The sequence below is a fragment of the Pelobates fuscus genome, chromosome 3 (genome assembly GCF_036172605.1).
Source record: "Pelobates fuscus isolate aPelFus1 chromosome 3, aPelFus1.pri, whole genome shotgun sequence".
NCBI classification, from domain to species: Eukaryota; Metazoa; Chordata; class Amphibia; order Anura; family Pelobatidae; genus Pelobates; species Pelobates fuscus.
This window is the reverse complement of record NC_086319.1, coordinates 359887707-359909033: the sequence shown is the minus strand read 5'-3', so window position 1 is coordinate 359909033 and position 21327 is coordinate 359887707. Positions and strand designations below refer to the sequence as shown.

Here is a 21327-nt window from a genome sequence, read left to right as displayed (position 1 = left end):
CTCCTCCTCCATTGGATGAGGGTCACTTCCGGTGCGGCTGCGTCACCGGAAGTGACGAGGGTAGGGAATTTTCACGGGGTAGGGTTTTTTGATAGAACACGGGCAACCAGGCTCCTCCAATACAATGTGGCGAGATTGGTTTCGTCACATGTGCATACAGTGCCCATCCAAGCACCTGACCGCTAAACTGATTATCTCCCGAATACAAAGTACTTAAGACAAAAACACCCCCATAATACAATAAAACCACACAGGCACCCCACATATCATACAACCCTGGATAGCTGTCATCCGAATTGGTAAAATAGTGCCAGGATCCATGAAAAAATGTTGAATCTCCACCGGGTTACATTTTGACTGGCCGCACACGAGGGCCAAGCCCAAAATAGTTCCAGCATAATTGTGTCTTGGTCTTGGGCCAATCAAAGAGTGGGAGTTCCTGCAGTCAAATGGAAGGGAGCTCCCCCTGGCTCTCAGGAAGCAATTTCTCCAATAAGTCTGAACCTTCCCTCCAAAAAGCGCTCTACTGGCAGGTCGGCAAGGGGGTCATCACACTACCTCAAGATGACCAAGGGACGCAAATTCACAGAGCAGAGTTTCCTTCCAGAGCATATAGAACTGGTTTTAGTTGCTGTTAGACTCAGAGGATAATGAATAAATAGATAGAATAAAGATTATGCAAATTAAATATCAACTATATGCTATGATCTTACTACATACTGCCTGAGTTTACTGTCTGAACAAACGAGGTGCAACATCCCTCTTCTCTGTTTCTTTATGACATGAGCTACAACACACCTTGATAACACAGGTCCCTTCCCTTCCCTGAATAAGATTGAGAAAGAAAGCCTTCAAATATATCATTTAAATAGTTCTGGAAATAATGTTTCTGGAAAACATCAAGCTGATCACAAACGAGTTGTGTCTGCTTTCCCCAGCTCTACTACATTGTGACAGCCCTCGGGAGCCATGAGACTGCTAATAAATTCTAGATTAGATAGTTTAGTACATTTCACGATGGATGACATCGACATCCGTTCTCTTATTTCAGTAAAATCTATTAGTTGTATCCACTCGGAAACACAGAGTGAGAGCAGTGTGTGAAAAGCAGGAGAAGGGAAAGTGAAGGGTGTGTCATAAGACTGTATCCAATCAGAGCAGGCTTAGATCAGCCTATAGGATGCCAGCTTGAGATCTATAAATGAGAGCCGGCAGTGGATGGAATTATTGACTGATCGGTATAGTGAATAGTGATCATGGCTGAAACTGCTCCTGCTGCCGCTCCTGCGGTTGAAATCGATTCTAAGAAGAAGCAGCCCAAGAAGGCATCCAGCGCCAAGAAAGCCGCCAAGCCGTCCGGTCCCAGCGTGTCTGAACTCCTTGTTAAAGCTGTGTCCGCCTCTAAAGAGCGCAGCGGGGTGTCCCTGGCAGCCCTGAAGAAGGCTTTGACCGCCGCTGGCTACGATGTGGAGAAGAATAACAGCCGCCTCAAGCTGGCTCTCAAGGGCTTGGTGACTAAAGAGACTCTCGTCCAGGTCAAAGGTAGCGGAGCCTCCGGCTCCTTCAAGCTCAACAAGAAGCAGGCGGAGAGCAAAGACAAGGCTGCAAAGCCCAAGAAGGCACCGGCTAAAGTCAAGAAGCCCGCCCCAAAGAAAGCCTCCAAGTCTCCGGCTAAAGTGAAGAAGGTAGCCGCGAAGAGCCCTAAGAAGGCCAAGAAGCCGGCAGCCTCCGCTAAAAAAGTCACCAAGAGCCCCAAGAAAGTCAAAGCCGCCAAGCCCAAGAAGGCAGTGAAGAGTCCGGCTAAAAAAGCAACAAAGAGCCCGGCTAAAAAGGCAGCCAAGCCCAAAGCCGCTAAGAGTCCAGCAAAGGCTAAAAAGGCAGCTCCCAAGAAAAAATAAGCCCTGCTCGTATCTTGTTTTAATTTATATTTAAAAGCCCCAACGGCTCTTCTAAGAGCCACCACCTTGTCCTTTAAGAGCTATATTTGTGATAGGCACGTGTTTATTTTATAGAATGTCACACACACCATTTCTCATTCGTAAAGCAGGATCTAGTGCTAGAAAATACCTCGTTGGGATGTAAATAGAAAGTACCTTGTCAGTGCTACTCTTTATAAAATGTTTTTATTATTTTTTGTGGGAAGTTGAAATTCCCTCCTTGCTAAGATATTGTGGGAGATTCATTAAACTGCAAAAGGCCAACTTTAGTCAGAATTGAGTGAGAAACGCATATAATCTATAGAATATCACCATCCAAAGTAGCCATACTGGCTTTATTTCCTGTTCAGTAAGATGATAAAGCAGAGACTAATTAAGGCTGTTGTCGAGCTGAATATTTACATGGTGATAATAAAGGGACTGCCATCGCCCTCTCTCACTTGGGAACCGGGCGCTTATTTAGATGATCAAACCGTAGGAAATAAGTGATTCCGTGTGCTGTGAATAAGCCGACTTTCAAAGCAACACTAAATACATGATTTAAAAAAAATAAAAATAAAAGTCACGATCTTGTTTCATCCTTCGTGTTTACACAACTTTATGTTCAAGAGACAGAACCATTTCAGGGAAGAGGGGGGAAAAAAAAAATGTGAATGAGGGCGCGACTTAACTCCGCCCCATGTGCTGCAGTTCTCCATTCGGTCCGCCTGTGGTGTATATAAGGAGAGCGTTGCAGTGTATCCCGTATCATTCCGGCAGATAGAAAAACAGAACCAATGACGCGCAGACCGTCATTGTATTTCCAGCAAACAGCGTAGATCATGCCTGATCCAGCCAAGTCCGCACCAGCCGCCAAGAAAGGCTCTAAGAAAGCCGTGACCAAGACTCAGAAGAAAGATGGCAAGAAGCGTAGGAAGACCAGGAAGGAGAGCTATGCCATCTACGTGTACAAGGTGCTGAAGCAGGTCCACACCGACACCGGTATCTCCTCCAAGGCCATGGGGATCATGAACTCCTTTGTCAATGATATCTTTGAGCGCATCGCAGGAGAAGCCTCTCGCCTGGCTCACTACAACAAGCGCTCCACCATCACTTCCCGGGAGATCCAGACCGCCGTGCGCCTGCTGCTACCCGGAGAGCTGGCAAAGCACGCGTGTCTTATAAGAGCCTTTGGGTTTATAGTAAAGTAGAAGAATGCCATTACTTGGCGCTGGTGTACTTGGTGACAGCCTTGGAGGGCACCAAGGCTGTCACCAAGTACACCAGCGCCAAGTAATGGCATTCTTCTACTTTACTATAAACCCAAAGGCTCTTATAAGAGCCACACACACTGTCTGTCAGAGCTCTAATCCTCGTGATAAACCCACTAGTATCATCTCTGCTGCTCTCGGTATTCACTGTTTAGTGAATCTCACATATTGCTCAGATTGTCTTGTACCACTAGGTCTGAATTGCCTTCCCCTGCTAGATGGATCGTAAACTGAAATCCGTCTTTAGAAAACCTGCTCCATTCATGGAAACCTGCCCAAATAGACCCCTTACTTAATATTCCTAGATCGTCGGGTAGCAATATAAAATATATATATACACTACAATAGTTAAAACTGGCTTTCCATAGACTATGTGCCAAATAAGTGATAAATGTAAGGACTGCTCCTGAAAACAATCAAACCTTAAGCGCTATGACAATACTAACTGTTGAACAGGCTAGTGAGTTACACAGCAGATCGTATCTGGAATGAATCTTCAATTCTGTTTATGAATATAACAAAGTATCTAAGTTTGGGCTCATACATTCTGGATAGCTATTTTGGATTACTTTATCCTACCAGCTAGCACTGTCTTGTGACATACATTTATAGTGATTACCCAGTGAAATTTTAATTTACTAGCAATATTTAGAAGACAATCCATTTCTTGCTATATTGTTTTTTATTTATTTTTATGGGTTGAGATTCTATGTGTGGCAATTCTATATCAGATAAATAGATTGTATGTAGATTGCTCTGGCTTTACGATTAGCCCTTAAAGGAACACTATAGTCGCCTAAATTACTTTAGCTAAATAAAGCAGTTTTAGTGTATAGATCATTCCCCTGCAGTCTCACTGCTCAATTCTCTGTCATCTAGGAGTTAAATCACTTTGTTTATGTTTATGCAGCCCTAGCCATACCTCCACTGGCTATGATTGACAGAGCCTGCATGAAAGGAACAAAAACGAAAATCTTAATTAAACAGAACTTGCAATAAAGAAAGCCTAAATAGGGCTCTCTTTACAGGAAGTGTTTATGGAAGGCTGTGCAAGTCACATGCAGGGAGGTGTGACTTGACAGGGAGCTACAACAAAACTTGTCTGCAACTCCTAATCGGATCGGGCAACCACCGTGATCCGATAAAACTTTGAACAGAGTGCTCTCACTCCCAGGCAGTGGTGTATCCTGGTTTTGTGCTGCCCAAGGCAGGACAAAACTCAGGCGCCCCCCTCCTCCCCCCCGCCACCCACACCCAACCCTTCCCTCCGCCCCGCATTCTAAATATACACACACACATTCACTGACAGAAACACACACACTAACAGACACACTCACAAACAGACAAACACACAGTCACTAACAGACACAAACTAGCACACACACACACTCACTAACAGACACACACACAGTCAGACACACACACTAACAGACACACTCACAGGCTAACACACACACACACACACACACACACTAACAGACATACAAACACACACACACACACACACACACACTAACAGACATAAACACACATACACACTCACTGACAGACACACACTCACTCATCTCACTCATACTAACACATTTTTTTTTTTTTTTTAATTCTTTATTTTTGTTGTGCACAAAAGTAACAAAAAGCCTTGGTGCGCCACAACAGCGACATCAAGAAAAATTGATAGACATTTGCAGTACAAGTCGTGGCATTCGTTTGTCAAGGCACATTTTTAGATTAATGAGATCAATATTTTGACAGCTTAGGTTCTCGTTTAGTTTAAATGATTTACCAAGATTTAACAAGATGCACACGTCAGGTAGGTGTCAGGGTACCTGAAGCCTCTACCTCCGAAATAGGTAGAGACTTAGTAGTTTACTCCTCCAGCAGGTCGGCTTCCTCCATCCCTCGCGGCTCCCCTAGACACTCTCACGCCGGCCGCGAGGGATCCGTCTCATTTTATGACGTCACGCACGCTGCCCGACGTCATGACGTCAGTCCGGACCGATCTGTCACTCAAGTGACTGGAAGCCACTCAGGACTCGTCGGAGGCGGGTATACTCACTGTAACCAGGGTATTTAAACCTGTTTCTCCCATTCACTCATTGCCCTGTCGTGGTTCTAGCCTGTCTAGTCACACAGTGCTCTGGCGATTTCAGTTATTCCTTTGGTTCCGACCCGGCTAGTTTGACTTACTCTGTTTCCCTCTGGTATCCTTGACCCGGCTTGTTCCTCGCTCACCTGTCCTCTCGTTCCCTCGACCTCGGCTTGTTTCTGACCATTCTCTTTACTCTCCGTACGTTAGTCCGGCCATTCTAAGGTCCGGTATACGTACCCTGTCCTGTTTGTACTTTGCGTGTTGGATCCCTGTCCCGATCCTGACATTACGACAGGGCCAATGGATCCTGCAGGTACAAACAGTCAGGTTGGTCCCTCTGATTCCAGGTTTGACGCCATGGAACACAGAATGGACCAGATGGCACTAGCACTACAGGCGCTATTATCTCGTGCCAATAACCCACCTGAGGAGACCCGTACTACTTCCATCTCTCCTGTAAGTTCTGGTCTAGAGGTAGCCACTGTAGGTGCCTCTTCCCGTATTACCCCACCTGTACGTTATGGTGGTTCACCGGAGAAGTGTTGTGGTTTTTTGAACCAGATTAATATCCACTTCGAACTACAACCCCGCTCCTATCCCACAGATAGGGCAAAAGTTGGATTTATTATCACCCTACTCATTGAGAAAGCTCTGAGATGGGCCAACCCACTATGGGAGAATGATAACCCATTGGTATATAATTATAATGCCTTTGTAGCTGCATTTAGAAGAACTTTTGACCCTCCTGGTAGGAAGGTTAATGCAGCCAGATTACTGTTGCGCCTGAGACAGGAGAACCGAACACTTGTGGATTATGCACTAGAGTTCAGGTCTCTGGCGGCAGAAGTCAAGTGGAATGAGCAGGCTTATATAGATGTATTTTTCCGGCAGATAGAAAAACAGAACCATGTCTGGCAGAGGTAAAGGCGGAAAGGGTCTCGGGAAAGGCGGCGCTAAGCGGCACAGAAAGGTCCTGCGTGACAACATCCAGGGCATTACCAAGCCTGCAATCCGCCGCCTGGCTCGCAGAGGAGGAGTGAAACGTATCTCCGGCCTCATCTACGAAGAGACTCGCGGGGTGTTGAAGGTCTTCCTGGAGAATGTTATCCGGGACGCCGTCACCTACACCGAGCATGCCAAGAGGAAGACTGTGACCGCCATGGACGTAGTCTATGCCCTTAAACGCCAGGGCCGCACTCTCTATGGCTTCGGAGGTTAAAACCCTGACTCGGCCTTACCGCATACCCCACTAACCCAAAGGCCCTTTTTAGGGCCACCCACCTTTTCACTGAAAGAGTAAATCTAATCATTTCAACCCTATATCTGACAAACTGCCTTCTACTGCTCAAACACATCGGAAAGTACAAACATGGTATTGGTAGAGCGAGATCTGAGTTTATAACATTCTCCTATGTAGAGTCAATGGTTATTGAGATCGTGTCATTATCTAGTTACACATCGATTTGTCTGCAGTTAGCACTCGATTTCTAGTAATTGTAGCGCTATATCACTCAACATTGCGATCTAGTGCAGTGCATTTAGATTAGACAGACTGCCAAGATTTTAGAAGTATTGAATATAGTTACTGTTGCTTACATTTTATAACATGCTTGCAGTTTAAAGCCATTTCATTAGAAACATTATGACCAGCTGTATATAAATACACATGTATTCTTTTCCTCTAAGCAAGCCGTAGCAAATATAAAGTACTCCTTTACCTGCTGCCAATTCACATGATCGCTTGTAAATAGAGTAATTCGCTTCTACTGTCTACTAGATGAGTTTATTCACTGAAAATCTGTGAAGGTAAAATTCCGAGTAAAATAGCCAAGCAGCTACTATATCTACCCGGGGGGCATTGTTTGTTGATTTATAAAAGAAAGAAACTGAATACGTCTAGATATTTAGTGATGTGCAGAGGATACAAAGACCGTGCATATAAAAGTGTTTAAACTCATTCCAGTGCAGATTTGGGGGCTCTTAAAAGAGCCTTTGTGGTGTTTGTGTGAGCACGTTAAGAGTTTAAGCTCTCTCTCCTCGGATCCTACGGGCCAGCTGGATGTCTTTGGGCATGATGGTGACCCTCTTGGCGTGGATGGCACACAAGTTTGTATCCTCAAAGAGACCCACCAGGTAAGCCTCGCTAGCCTCTTGCAGAGCCATGACGGCAGAGCTCTGGAAGCGCAGATCAGTCTTGAAATCCTGAGCGATCTCACGGACAAGGCGCTGGAAAGGCAGCTTGCGGATGAGCAGCTCGGTGGACTTCTGATAACGTCGGATCTCCCGGAGAGCCACAGTTCCCGGCCGGTAACGGTGAGGCTTCTTCACTCCGCCGGTAGCTGGAGCGCTCTTCCTGGCAGCTTTGGTGGCTAGCTGCTTGCGAGGAGCCTTGCCTCCGGTGGATTTACGGGCGGTCTGCTTAGTTCTGGCCATCGTAACAAAACGAGCGCGAATGAAGTCTGCGCTTACAAGACCGAGCTTTTATAGCCAGGCACGGCGTTTCCATTGGTTCATCAGGTGGGTGGAGTATTCTGATTGGCTGAACACAAATAGTTACTCATTTTAAAATACCCGCTCAAATCAACTGCTTATCCCCTCCCCCTCATTCAAAATACCCGCTCAAATCATCTGCTTCAAAGAAGGGATCTAGTCCTTCAGTGAGTCCTCCTGTCCTGACAGCATTTATTATAGACGCTACTAGTTGATAGGATTGGCAGTGGGCAGTAATGGCCGTATTACTCCCAATAGAATTATTAACTAGTGTGTAGGCTTTACCAAGGGGAGATGGGACATACACCTCTAACACATGCAGAGAGCCCGCTTCTTTACATGGGATTCTTAGTGTGATCACGTCTGATAAAGGACTCACAGTACGCCCAGCCGCCTTATAACCGAGCTACATGAGACAGAGCAGGGAATGTTACCAGGCAGCCACTCATTGAAACAATAATCCCCTTGTGCGGCCGTGAGTCCATGCTGTTGAGGCAGAGCTAACGCATCCAGCAGCCAGAGATCGGATCTGTAGAGCTGAATCTTATCCTAAGTTTCACGCAGCATGTTCAGACAGGGAGGGGGACGACCCTAAGTAAGCGAGATTCCCCCCCCCCCCCCCCTTAGCAATAGAGGCTCATGCAAACTATATACACTTGACCCAATGTTTAACTCGATGCTGCTGCACGTATCATGGGTATACATTGATTCTAGCTCGCGTTCTAGAGTTGGAATGTTGTATACAGAATGGGACTGAGTGCAGGACGAGAACGCTTCCTATTTGACTTGTTACACGTTCATGGGGTGTGTGTGTGTGTGTGTGTGTGAGAGAGAGTAGATACAGGAAGATGGTTGCGCTCTTTGTGGAGACTGTGGGCGGCTCTTAGAAGAGCCTTTGTGTTTTTAGTCTAGACCGGTGGAGCAGCTGTCCGCTTTACTTGCTCTTTGATTTATGACTTTCGGTTTTCTTGGGCAGCAGCACAGCCTGGATGTTGGGCAAAACACCTCCCTGGGCGATAGTCACTCCTCCCAGCAGTTTGTTGAGCTCTTCGTCGTTACGGACAGCGAGCTGGAGATGGCGGGGAATGATGCGGGTTTTCTTGTTATCTCTGGCGGCATTCCCTGCCAGCTCCAGGATCTCAGCAGTCAGGTACTCCAGCACTGCAGCCAGATAGACGGGGGCACCGGCTCCAACACGCTCTGCATAATTCCCCTTCCTCAGCAGACGGTGGACTCTGCCGACTGGGAACTGAAGACCAGCGCGGGATGAGCGAGTCTTCGCCTTTGCACGGGTCTTTCCTCCTTGCTTTCCACGGCCTGACATGTTGGTTCTAGAATTTCGCTGATAATAAAACCTCACCCCCCTTTACACGGGCTATTTATAGACACACTCTGCTCTGGGATTGGATGGCTTTGCAAGCAGCCAATTAGACACGCGCTGTACAGGATACCAATCAATTGCTGAAACTATGACATCGTTTCGTCACCTGTCTGTGTTGACCAATCCCATCACGGAAAGCGGAAGGGCTTAATTTGCATGGCCTGCCTATAAATAAAGCCGTCGGAGCGCGCAGACCGTCATTGTATTTCCAGCAAACAGCGTAGATCATGCCTGATCCAGCCAAGTCCGCACCAGCCGCCAAGAAAGGCTCTAAGAAAGCCGTGACCAAGACTCAGAAGAAAGATGGCAAGAAGCGTAGGAAGACCAGGAAGGAGAGCTATGCCATCTACGTGTACAAGGTGCTGAAGCAGGTCCACCCCGACACCGGTATCTCCTCCAAGGCCATGGGGATCATGAACTCCTTTGTCAATGATATCTTTGAGCGCATCGCAGGAGAAGCCTCTCGCCTGGCTCACTACAACAAGCGCTCCACCATCACTTCCCGGGAGATCCAGACCGCCGTGCGCCTGCTGCTACCCGGAGAGCTGGCAAAGCACGCCGTGTCCGAGGGCACCAAGGCTGTCACCAAGTACACCAGCGCCAAGTAATGGCATTCTTCTACTTTACTATAAACCCAAAGGCTCTTATAAGAGCCACCCACACTGTCTGTCAGAGCTCTAATCCTCGTGATAAACCCACTAGTATCATCTCTGCTGCTCTCGGTATTCACTGTTTAGTGAATCTCACATATTGCTCAGATTGTCTTGTACCACTAGGTCTGAATTGCCTTCCCCTGCTAGATGGATCGTAAACTGAAATCCGTCTTTAGAAAACCTGCTCCATTCATGGAAACCTGCCCAAATAGACCCCTTACTTAATATTCCTAGATCGTCGGGTAGCAATATAAAATATATATATACACTACAATAGTTAAAACTGGCTTTCCATAGACTATGTGCCAAATAAGTGATAAATGTAAGGACTGCTCCTGAAAACAATCAAACCTTAAGCGCTATGACAATACTAACTGTTGAACAGGCTAGTGAGTTACACAGCAGATCGTATCTGGAATGAATCTTCAATTCTGTTTATGAATATAACAAAGTATCTAAGTTTGGGCTCATACATTCTGGATAGCTATTTTGGATTACTTTATCCTACCAGCTAGCACTGTCTTGTGACATACATTTATAGTGATTACCCAGTGAAATTTTAATTTACTAGCAATATTTAGAAGACAATCCATTTCTTGCTATATTGTTTTTTATTTATTTTTATGGGTTGAGATTCTATGTGTGGCAATTCTATATCAGATAAATAGATTGTATGTAGATTGCTCTGGCTTTACGATTAGCCCTTAAAGGAACACTATAGTCGCCTAAATTACTTTAGCTAAATAAAGCAGTTTTAGTGTATAGATCATTCCCCTGCAGTCTCACTGCTCAATTCTCTGTCATCTAGGAGTTAAATCACTTTGTTTATGTTTATGCAGCCCTAGCCATACCTCCACTGGCTATGATTGACAGAGCCTGCATGAAAGGAACAAAAACGAAAATCTTAATTAAACAGAACTTGCAATAAAGAAAGCCTAAATAGGGCTCTCTTTACAGGAAGTGTTTATGGAAGGCTGTGCAAGTCACATGCAGGGAGGTGTGACTTGACAGGGAGCTACAACAAAACTTGTCTGCAACTCCTAATCGGATCGGGCAACCACCGTGATCCGATAAAACTTTGAACAGAGTGCTCTCACTCCCAGGCAGTGGTGTATCCTGGTTTTGTGCTGCCCAAGGCAGGACAAAACTCAGGCGCCCCCCTCCTCCCCCCCGCCACCCACACCCAACCCTTCCCTCCGCCCCGCATTCTAAATATACACACACACATTCACTGACAGAAACACACACACTAACAGACACACTCACAAACAGACAAACACACAGTCACTAACAGACACAAACTAGCACACACACACACTCACTAACAGACACACACACAGTCAGACACACACACTAACAGACACACTCACAGGCTAACACACACACACACACACACACACTAACAGACATACAAACACACACACACACACACACACTAACAGACATAAACACACATACACACTCACTGACAGACACACACTCACTCATCTCACTCATACTAACACATTTTTTTTTTTTTTTTAATTCTTTATTTTTGTTGTGCACAAAAGTAACAAAAAGCCTTGGTGCGCCACAACAGCGACATCAAGAAAAATTGATAGACATTTGCAGTACAAGTCGTGGCATTCGTTTGTCAAGGCACATTTTTAGATTAATGAGATCAATATTTTGACAGCTTAGGTTCTCGTTTAGTTTAAATGATTTACCAAGATTTAACAAGATGCACACGTCAGGTAGGTGTCAGGGTACCTGAAGCCTCTACCTCCGAAATAGGTAGAGACTTAGTAGTTTACTCCTCCAGCAGGTCGGCTTCCTCCATCCCTCGCGGCTCCCCTAGACACTCTCACGCCGGCCGCGAGGGATCCGTCTCATTTTATGACGTCACGCACGCTGCCCGACGTCATGACGTCAGTCCGGACCGATCTGTCACTCAAGTGACTGGAAGCCACTCAGGACTCGTCGGAGGCGGGTATACTCACTGTAACCAGGGTATTTAAACCTGTTTCTCCCATTCACTCATTGCCCTGTCGTGGTTCTAGCCTGTCTAGTCACACAGTGCTCTGGCGATTTCAGTTATTCCTTTGGTTCCGACCCGGCTAGTTTGACTTACTCTGTTTCCCTCTGGTATCCTTGACCCGGCTTGTTCCTCGCTCACCTGTCCTCTCGTTCCCTCGACCTCGGCTTGTTTCTGACCATTCTCTTTACTCTCCGTACGTTAGTCCGGCCATTCTAAGGTCCGGTATACGTACCCTGTCCTGTTTGTACTTTGCGTGTTGGATCCCTGTCCCGATCCTGACATTACGACAGGGCCAATGGATCCTGCAGGTACAAACAGTCAGGTTGGTCCCTCTGATTCCAGGTTTGATGCCATGGAACACAGAATGGACCAGATGGCACTAGCACTACAGGCGCTATTATCTCGTGCCAATAACCCACCTGAGGAGACCCGTACTACTTCCATCTCTCCTGTAAGTTCTGGTCTAGAGGTAGCCACTGTAGGTGCCTCTTCCCGTATTACCCCACCTGTACGTTATGGTGGTTCACCGGAGAAGTGTTGTGGTTTTTTGAACCAGATTAATATCCACTTCGAACTACAACCCCGCTCCTATCCCACAGATAGGGCAAAAGTTGGATTTATTATCACCCTACTCATTGAGAAAGCTCTGAGATGGGCCAACCCACTATGGGAGAATGATAACCCATTGGTATATAATTATAATGCCTTTGTAGCTGCATTTAGAAGAACTTTTGACCCTCCTGGTAGGAAGGTTAATGCAGCCAGATTACTGTTGCGCCTGAGACAGGAGAACCGAACACTTGTGGATTATGCACTAGAGTTCAGGTCTCTGGCGGCAGAAGTCAAGTGGAATGAGCAGGCTTATATAGATGTATTTTTGAACGGGCTATCAGATATTATCCTTGATGAGGTTGCTACTAGGGAGCTTCCTGAGAATTTAGAGGACTTAATTTCGTTCATTTCTCGTATTGATGAGCGTTTAAGAGAGAGACAGAACACTAGAGAGAGGAACTTCAGACCTGCCTTTAAATTAGCTCCTACATTTCAAAGTCCTGATTCCAATACCTCACTGTATCCTGAACCTATGCAGATAGGCAATACTCGCCTCTCTGAGGAGGAGAGGCAGTACAGGAGAAGGGAGGGTTTATGTATGTATTGTGGAGCCAGAGGTCATTTGTGTCTGAATTGTCCTACTCGCTCGGGAAACGCCCGCACCTAAGTTTCTCTAGAGGACAGGCCTTGGGTGTTTCTATTTTGTCCTCTACGCATAATTATAAAGATCACAGGCTTCTGCTACCAATTTCTTTAACGTGGGAGAAGGGAATGCTAAAGACCATGGCCTTGATAGATTCCGGAGCTGCTGAGAATTTTATCGACCAAGTCTTTGCTACTAAACACACTATCCCATCCCAGTTAAGGGATACACCCTTGGCCGTTGAGGCCATAGATGGTAGACCTTTACTTGAGCCTGTTATCTCTCGTGAGACTATACCCATTAACTTAACTATTGGTATCTTACACGAGGAGAACTTATCACTTATGCTCATTTCATCTCCTTCTGTTCCATAGTCCTGGGTTACCCATGGTTAAAGAGACATAACCCTATTATCGATTGGGAATTAGGGGAGATAATCTCATGGGGCCAGGGTTGTCAGGAGAGGTGTTTACGCAGGGTGTCTCCATTGGCTATGATTAACACACCAGATAGTTCTACCCAGTCTACAGGGAGACAGATACCTCCTCTGTACATAGACTTAAAAGCAGTGTTCGATAAGAAGAACGCTGATACCCTACCCCCACACAGGACCTTTGATTGTAAAATTAATCTTTTGCCCGGCACCATGCCCCCCAGGGGTAATGTATATCCTCTACCCATTAAAGAGAATTCTGTTTTAGAGGAGTATATTCAGGAGAATTTAGACAAGGGATTCATTAGGAGATCCTCTTCTCCCGCCGGGGCTGGATTTTTTTTTGTTAAAAAGAAGGATGGCTCACTCAGACCATGTATTGATTACCGAGGTTTGAATAAAATAATCATTAGGAATGCCTATCCGATCCCCTTGATTACCGAGCTCTTTGATCGGCTAAAAGGTTCTAAGATTTTCACCAAGTTGGACCTCAGAGGGGCATATAACTTGGTGAGAATTCAACAAGGTCACGAGTGGAAGACTGTGTTTAATACCCGCTACGGGCATTATGAGTACACGGTCATGCCTTTTGGCCTTTGTAACGCACCGGCAGTATTCCAGGATCTGATTAACAAAGTTCTTAGGGAATTTCAACAGGATTGTGTTATTGTATACCTGGATGACATTCTCATACACTCTAGAGAGATTGAGACCCACCATAGACAAGTCAGAAAGGTATTACACAAACTTCTACAACACGGCTTATACTGCAAATTGGAGAAATGCAGCTTTGACCAGACCCAGATAGATTTTCTTGGATACGTGATTTCTGGGGAAGGCTTTAAGATGGATCCTGACAAACTCCAGTCTATTCTAGATTGGCCATTGCCTAAGGGACTCAAGGCTATCCAGAGGTTTATTGGGTTCTCCAATTATTATAGGCGCTTCATTAAGGGTTACTCTTCTATTATTGCACCTATTACCAATATGACCAAACAAGGGGCTGATACTAAGACTTGGTCTACTGAAGCTCTCGTTGCTTTCAAAAATCTCAAAGAACTTTTTGCTTCTGCTCCAATATTAGTCCATCCTGATACGTCCTTGCCGTTCCTACTTGAGGTCGATGCCTCTGAGACAGGAGTAGGTGCCGTTCTCTCACAAAGGTTGGGGGTGGATAAACCGTTACATCCTTGTGGTTTTTTTTCCAAGAAACTTTCTGGGCCTGAAAGCAGGTATGACATCGGAGACAGGGAATTGTTAGCAGTCATTAAAGCCTTGAAAGAGTGGAGACATCTATTGGAGGGCACCTTACATCCGGTTACTATTTTGACGGACCACAAGAACTTGTCCTATATTGGGGAGGCCAAGCGTTTGTCCTCTAGGCAAGCTCGTTGGTCCTTATTCCTGACTCATTTCAATTATGTGCTTACTTACAGACCTGGCTCTAAGAACTCTAAGGCCGATGCTTTGTCTCGACAATATGAACCTTTCACTGTATCTGAACCGATTCTTTCTTCTATAGTTCCTAAATGCAAGATTGTTGCTAATACGAATCTCAGGATTCATTCCCCGTTACTGGCCGAGATCATTAAGCTGCAACATCTAGCACCTAAACAGACTCCTGAGGGTCGACATTTCGTTCCTCCTACTCTTCAACTGGAGCTGTTGCAATGTTTCCATAACAGCAAGATGGCGGGACATCCTGGTATCCGCAAGACGTATGCTTTAATTTCTAAAGACTTCTGGTGGCCTGCTTTACGTAAGGATACTAAAGATTTCATCGCTGCGTGTGAAGTGTGTACTAAGACCAAACAACCTCATACGCTCCCAAGTGAATTCCTGCATCCCTTAGAGGTACCAGAGAAACCATGGTCTTGTTTGGCCATGGACTTTATTGTCGATCTACCTATCTCTAAAAAACAGACTGTTATCCTCACCGTGGTTGACAGATTCACCAAGATGGCCCACTTCATTCCCTTGCCTAAGCTTCCATCCTCCCCAGAGTTGGCAGAGATATTCGCGAGGGAGATTTTTCGCTTACATGGGATACCTTCCCAAATCGTATCTGACAGAGGGTCCCAATTTGTTTCCCGTTTTTGGAGATCCTTTTGTTCTCAACTAGGTATTAAATTAAATTTTTAACACTGCTCTCCTCTCCCTGTATTTCCCATTGCCTTCCTGGCATACCACTTGCTGCTGGGGGGCAGGAACAACTACCTCTGCCCCCTGTAACTCAGCCTGCCGCTGGGGAGGGAGGACGCTGCTCTCCTCTCCCTGCACTTCACATTGCCCTCCTGGCATATCACTCTGCTGCTGGGGGGCAGGAACAACTACCTCTGCCCCCTGTAACTCAGCCTGCCGCTGGGGAGGGAGGACACTGCTCTCCTCTCCCTGTACTTCACACTGCCTTCCTGGCATATCACTCTGCTGCTGGGGGGCAGGAACAACTACCTCTGCCCCTGTAACTCAGCCTGCCGCTGAGGAGGGAGGACGCTGCTCTCCTCTCCCTGCACTTCACACTGCCGCTGGGGAATGGAGACTGGGCTCCCAATTCCCTGCAGGACCGGTGGAGAGACCTCGCTCCCATCTCCACTGGCCACCTGGGGTTCTTCCCAGTAAAACTGTACAATATCTTCCCAGCTGAAGGGGTCTGGATCTGGGTCTGCGCTTCCCTGCTGAGCCTTCTCACTGGAGTGGAACAGATTTTGGTAGCCCTGTTCCAGCTCCATCTCCCGGGTCACCAGGTGGACCAGGTCTTGCTCAATCTTATGAGTGTCGTCCCAGTCATACCTGCTCTCCCTCCACTCAAAGAGATCCTGGAACCGGGCTTGTGTAGCGCTCCCAAACTCAGGCTCTGCAAAAGTCTCCCATAACAAGCCAGGACCATCAAACTCCTCTCCCTCTGGCTTGTCATGCTCGGCTGTCCAGGGCAGGTACTGTGCAACATACCACCAAAGCGCTTGGTAGGCATCCTCCAGCCACATCTCCTGCCATACTAGGTGTTCCAATTCTCTCACCCATTCCTCCAGGGGCTGCTCTCCCAGGAAGGGCATCCGCAGGGCTACTCGCTTCTGCAACCGCTGCTCTTCCTTGGGGAATCTCCCGTCCTGCTGGTATTCCACAATACCCAGTGCCTGGTACCAGATGCCTTTGCGTACTGCATCTCGGTCATCCATGTCAGCCTCATCGAACTCCACTGCTGGTTCCATGCTGGTGCTGTCAGGGTCGCTGTACTGAGACATGCGTTGCCCTCAAATTGTAAAATCCAGAGCAATGGTGTCTCCTGTAGCTGTCCTTCTGGCTGTAGGAACGATCCCGCCGCTTGCCACCAATTGTAACGGACCGTTTCAGCAGACAAGGGGTTAAAATCTGTTTAGGCGATATGCCCCTTTCTGAGAGACAGGCACAGCTACTGTAAAATCACCAAACCTCACAAATTGGATATAGGTAAATGCATCAAACTCCCGAACTACATACAAGGGAATAAGGTAGCACTCCAAACTGGAACCTCACGAATAGCTGCTAGCAGACGAACAGGAAAAGCATATATCAGCTTACACTCCTAGCAATCAATCTCCAACAGCATACAGTGAATCCCCCCCAAGAACGAGACAAGGCTCCGTGTTGAGGGTCAAGCAGTGGTCTGTTTATTCAGGGCTACCTGCCCCTGTATTTATGCAGGTCTCCCACCTGGTGGACACTCCCCTAGGGGACCAGATGGAAGACTGTAACAGCAGACAGACATGTATCATTTTCGTACACTCAGCCACAATACTTTCCCACAATGCATCCTGGTTTCCTCCTCTCTGTCCTGGAGATAATTAATGAAGTAATTAAATTATCTCCCAGGACAAAGGCAAGACTCCATTATGCACGTGGTGACACAGAAACAGACTATCACTTTAAAATACATAAAGACACATTTTATACACAAAACACAGACATGTAACATATCCCCAGATAGCTCAGGTCTGGGTGCACATTATTAGGTGAATGGCACCCAGACCACCCGAATACAGTTTAAGTGCCATGGAGCTAAAGTCTTTAATTATACGAACAGGCTCCATGGCATTGCTATCTGGGTTAAAGGATTCACATAAAACATAAAACACCGAATTTCCCTGCATTCACCAAATCCATACGAATTAGAACCAGGGGCTGGAGGTTCAGCGGTGCCTGCACGTAAAAGTGTCCGATTTTGGTGCATGAAAGCCGGGCAGAAAAGCGCTGGCTGCCCGGGGAGCTCCAGAACACCGCCACCTAGCGGCCGCAAAGTGTAACGGCAGGCACAAAGTTAACAAGCAATTAAGCTGCGGTTAACCGCAGCTTCAGGGAGGTAAATAGGAGGCACACTCCAGCTCCTGGGTGGCCAATTAACAACGCCGGCCGGCTTCCCACGGCTCTGGGAAGGTTGGTGAACGGCTGTTTGATCGGTATATGAAATCTACCGAACTGCTGTGCAGAAAGGGAGAAATAAATCCTTCTGCACAGTAAAATTAACCCTTTAGCTGCCGGTCCATAATCCAAAGGCAGCAGGCGGGTGTTCTATCAAAAAACCCTACCCCGTGAAAATTCCCTACCCTCGTCACTTCCGGTGACGCGGCCGCACCGGAAGTGACCCTCATCCAATGGAGGAGGAGGGTGTGCGCCGCCGCGCAGGCGCACAACAACTAGGCTAGGCAGGGATTTTTCACAGGGTAGGGGAAATTAACGCCACCGTGCGCACGCGCGGCAAAGTACTCCCGTCGGAGGTACAGCGCGCGTGCGCACTAGTGGCAAGGGAGAGAGGCTTTAATCCGACGATCAGAGTTCGCGCGTGCGCAGTATAGGGGTAGGGAATTTTGATGGCTATTAGCCCTGTGAGATCTCCCTACCCCTATACTGCGCATGCGCGAACTCTGATCGTCGGATTAAAGCCTATCCCTGCTCCCAACACTCTCAGCCATCCAAGATTGAGGGTGAATTATGGTGGGACGGTGGGTGTTTATGTGCATTATATTGGGGGGGTTCTGAGCAGAATTGGGGGGTCTGTGCAGAATTGGGGGTCTGCACAGACCCCCAATATAATGCACATAAACACCCACCGTCCCACCATAATTCACCCTCAATCTTGGATGGCTGAGAGTGTTGGGAGCAGGGAGAGGCTTTAATCTGATGATGAGTCCGCGCATGCGCAGTATAGGGGTAGGGAGATTTCACAGGGCTAATAGCCATCAAATTTCCCTACCACTATACTGCGCATGCGCGGTTTGTGAAGTGCTCCCTTGCAACTCGTGCGCACGTGCGCTGTACCTCCGACGGGAGTACTTTGCCGCGCGTGCGCACTGTTGCATTCATTTCCCCTACCCCGTGAAAAATCCCTACCTAGTTTGTGTGCGCTTGCGCGGCGGCGCACGCCCTCCTCCTCCATTGGATGAGGGTCACTTCCGGTGCGGCTGCGTCACCGGAAGTGACGAGGGTAGGGAATTTTCACGGGGTAGGGTTTTTTGATAGAACACGGGCAACCAGGCTCCTCCAATACAATGTGGCGAGATTGGTTTCGTCACATGTGCATACAGTGCCCATCCAAGCACCTGACCGCTAAACTGATTATCTCCCGAATACAAAGTACTTAAGACAAAAACACCCCCATAATACAATAAAACCACACAGGCACCCCACATATCATACAACCCTGGATAGCTGTCATCCGAATTGATAAAATAGTGCCAGGATCCATGAAAAAATGTTGAATCTCCACCGGGTTACATTTTGACTGGCCGCACACGAGGGCCAAGCCCAAAATAGTTCCAGCATAATTGTGTCTTGGTCTTGGGCCAATCAAAGAGTGGGAGTTCCTGCAGTCAAATGGAAGGGAGCTCCCCCTGGCTCTCAGGAAGCAATTTCTCCAATAAGTCTGAACCTTCCCTCCAAAAAGCGCTCTACTGGCAGGTCGGCAAGGGGGTCATCACACTACCTCAAGATGACCAAGGGACGCAAATTCACAGAGCAGAGTTTCCTTCCAGAGCATATAGAACTGGTTTTAGTTGCTGTTAGACTCAGAGGATAATGAATAAATAGATAGAATAAAGATTATGCAAATTAAATATCAACTATATGCTATGATCTTACTACATACTGCCTGAGTTTACTGTCTGAACAAACGAGGTGCAACATCCCTCTTCTCTGTTTCTTTATGACATGAGCTACAACACACCTTGATAACACAGGTCCCTTCCCTTCCCTGAATAAGATTGAGAAAGAAAGCCTTCAAATATATCATTTAAATAGTTCTGGAAATAATGTTTCTGGAAAACATCAAGCTGATCACAAACGAGTTGTGTCTGCTTTCCCCAGCTCTACTACATTGTGACAGCCCTCGGGAGCCATGAGACTGCTAATAAATTCTAGATTAGATAGTTTAGTACATTTCACGATGGATGACATCGACATCCGTTCTCTTATTTCAGTAAAATCTATTAGTTGTATCCACTCGGAAACACAGAGTGAGAGCAGTGTGTGAAAAGCAGGAGAAGGGAAAGTGAAGGGTGTGTCATAAGACTGTATCCAATCAGAGCGCGCTTAGATCAGCCTATAGGATGCCAGCTTGAGATCTATAAATGAGAGCCGGCAGTGGATGGAATTATTGACTGATCGGTATAGTGAATAGTGATCATGGCTGAAACTGCTCCTGCTGCCGCTCCTGCGGTTGAAATCGATTCTAAGAAGAAGCAGCCCAAGAAGGCATCCAGCGCCAAGAAAGCCGCCAAGCCGTCCGGTCCCAGCGTGTCTGAACTCCTTGTTAAAGCTGTGTCCGCCTCTAAAGAGCGCAGCGGGGTGTCCCTGGCAGCCCTGAAGAAGGCTTTGACCGCCGCTGGCTACGATGTGGAGAAGAATAACAGCCGCCTCAAGCTGGCTCTCAAGGGCTTGGTGACTAAAGAGACTCTCGTCCAGGTCAAAGGTAGCGGAGCCTCCGGCTCCTTCAAGCTCAACAAGAAGCAGGCGGAGAGCAAAGACAAGGCTGCAAAGCCCAAGAAGGCACCGGCTAAAGTCAAGAAGCCCGCCCCAAAGAAAGCCTCCAAGTCTCCAGCTAAAGTGAAGAAGGTAGCCGCGAAGAGCCCTAAGAAGGCCAAGAAGCCGGCAGCCTCCGCTAAAAAAGTCACCAAGAGCCCCAAGAAAGTCAAAGCCGCCAAGCCCAAGAAGGCAGTGAAGAGTCCGGCTAAAAAAGCAACAAAGAGCCCGGCTAAAAAGGCAGCCAAGCCCAAAGCCGCTAAGAGTCCAGCAAAGGCTAAAAAGGCAGCTCCCAAGAAAAAATAAGCCCTGCTCGTATCTTGTTTTAATTTATATTTAAAAGCCCCAACGGCTCTTCTAAGAGCCACCACCTTGTCCTTTAAGAGCTATATTTGTGATAGGCACGTGTTTATTTTATAGAATGTCACACACACCATTTCTCATTCGTAAAGCAGGATCTAGTGCTAGAAAATACCTCGTTGGGATGTAAATAGAAAGTACCTTGTCAGTGCTACTCTTTATAAAATGTTTTTATTATTTTTTGTGGGAAGTTGAAATTCCCTCCTTGCTAAGATATTGTGGGAGATTCATTAAACTGCAAAAGGCCAACTTTAGTCAGAATTGAGGGAGAAACGCATATAATCTATAGAATATCACCATCCAAAGTAGCCATACTGGCTTTATTTCCTGTTCAGTAAGATGATAAAGCAGAGACTAATTAAGGCTGTTGTCGAGCTGAATATTTACATGGTGATAATAAAGGGACTGCCATCGCCCTCTCTCACTTGGGAACCGGGCGCTTATTTAGATGATCAAACCGTAGGAAATAAGTGATACCGTGTGCTGTGAATAAGCCGACTTTCAAAGCAACACTAAATACATGATTTAAAAA

General features: G+C 46.8%; 7 protein-coding genes across 7 annotated transcripts; 5 read left to right on the top strand and 2 right to left on the bottom strand.

Moving 5' to 3' along the window:
* Positions 1–1241: 1241 nt before the first annotated feature.
* LOC134601375 (histone H1B-like) lies at positions 1242–1939 on the top strand. Its single transcript, XM_063445849.1, has one exon. The coding sequence runs from the start codon at positions 1257–1259 to the stop codon at positions 1896–1898; it is 642 nt and encodes a 213-aa protein (XP_063301919.1). The 5' UTR covers positions 1242–1256; the 3' UTR covers positions 1899–1939.
* An 819-nt stretch (positions 1940–2758) lies between these two features.
* Positions 2759–3127, top strand: LOC134601835 (histone H2B 1.1-like). Its single transcript, XM_063446337.1, has one exon. It carries the CDS (start codon positions 2759–2761, stop codon positions 3125–3127), a length of 369 nt encoding a protein of 122 aa, XP_063302407.1.
* A 3044-nt stretch (positions 3128–6171) lies between these two features.
* On the top strand, positions 6172–6556 carry LOC134601373 (histone H4). The gene has a single exon (XM_063445848.1). It carries the CDS (start codon positions 6184–6186, stop codon positions 6493–6495), a length of 312 nt encoding a protein of 103 aa, XP_063301918.1. The 5' UTR covers positions 6172–6183; the 3' UTR covers positions 6496–6556.
* Positions 6557–7275: 719 nt separating this feature from the next.
* Positions 7276–7719, bottom strand: LOC134601372 (histone H3). Its single transcript, XM_063445847.1, has one exon. The coding sequence runs from the start codon at positions 7707–7709 to the stop codon at positions 7299–7301; it is 411 nt and encodes a 136-aa protein (XP_063301917.1). The 5' UTR covers positions 7710–7719; the 3' UTR covers positions 7276–7298.
* Positions 7720–8686: 967 nt separating this feature from the next.
* On the bottom strand, positions 8687–9101 carry LOC134601371 (histone H2A type 2-C). Its single transcript, XM_063445846.1, has one exon. The coding sequence runs from the start codon at positions 9088–9090 to the stop codon at positions 8701–8703; it is 390 nt and encodes a 129-aa protein (XP_063301916.1). The 5' UTR covers positions 9091–9101; the 3' UTR covers positions 8687–8700.
* A 258-nt stretch (positions 9102–9359) lies between these two features.
* On the top strand, positions 9360–9805 carry LOC134601370 (histone H2B-like). Its single transcript, XM_063445845.1, has one exon. It carries the CDS (start codon positions 9375–9377, stop codon positions 9753–9755), a length of 381 nt encoding a protein of 126 aa, XP_063301915.1. The 5' UTR covers positions 9360–9374; the 3' UTR covers positions 9756–9805.
* A 10279-nt stretch (positions 9806–20084) lies between these two features.
* Positions 20085–20782, top strand: LOC134601369 (histone H1B-like). The gene has a single exon (XM_063445844.1). The coding sequence runs from the start codon at positions 20100–20102 to the stop codon at positions 20739–20741; it is 642 nt and encodes a 213-aa protein (XP_063301914.1). The 5' UTR covers positions 20085–20099; the 3' UTR covers positions 20742–20782.
* The last annotated feature ends 545 nt before the right edge of the window (positions 20783–21327 follow it).

Excerpts from the sequence above, each read along its gene's own strand:
- LOC134601375 (XM_063445849.1), top strand. The coding sequence starts at position 1,257 with ATGGCTGAAACTGCTCCTGCTGCCGCTCCTGCGGTTGAAATCGATTCT.
- LOC134601835 (XM_063446337.1), top strand. The coding sequence starts at position 2,759 with ATGCCTGATCCAGCCAAGTCCGCACCAGCCGCCAAGAAAGGCTCTAAG.
- LOC134601373 (XM_063445848.1), top strand. The coding sequence starts at position 6,184 with ATGTCTGGCAGAGGTAAAGGCGGAAAGGGTCTCGGGAAAGGCGGCGCT.
- LOC134601372 (XM_063445847.1), bottom strand. The coding sequence starts at position 7,709 with ATGGCCAGAACTAAGCAGACCGCCCGTAAATCCACCGGAGGCAAGGCT.
- LOC134601371 (XM_063445846.1), bottom strand. The coding sequence starts at position 9,090 with ATGTCAGGCCGTGGAAAGCAAGGAGGAAAGACCCGTGCAAAGGCGAAG.
- LOC134601370 (XM_063445845.1), top strand. The coding sequence starts at position 9,375 with ATGCCTGATCCAGCCAAGTCCGCACCAGCCGCCAAGAAAGGCTCTAAG.
- LOC134601369 (XM_063445844.1), top strand. The coding sequence starts at position 20,100 with ATGGCTGAAACTGCTCCTGCTGCCGCTCCTGCGGTTGAAATCGATTCT.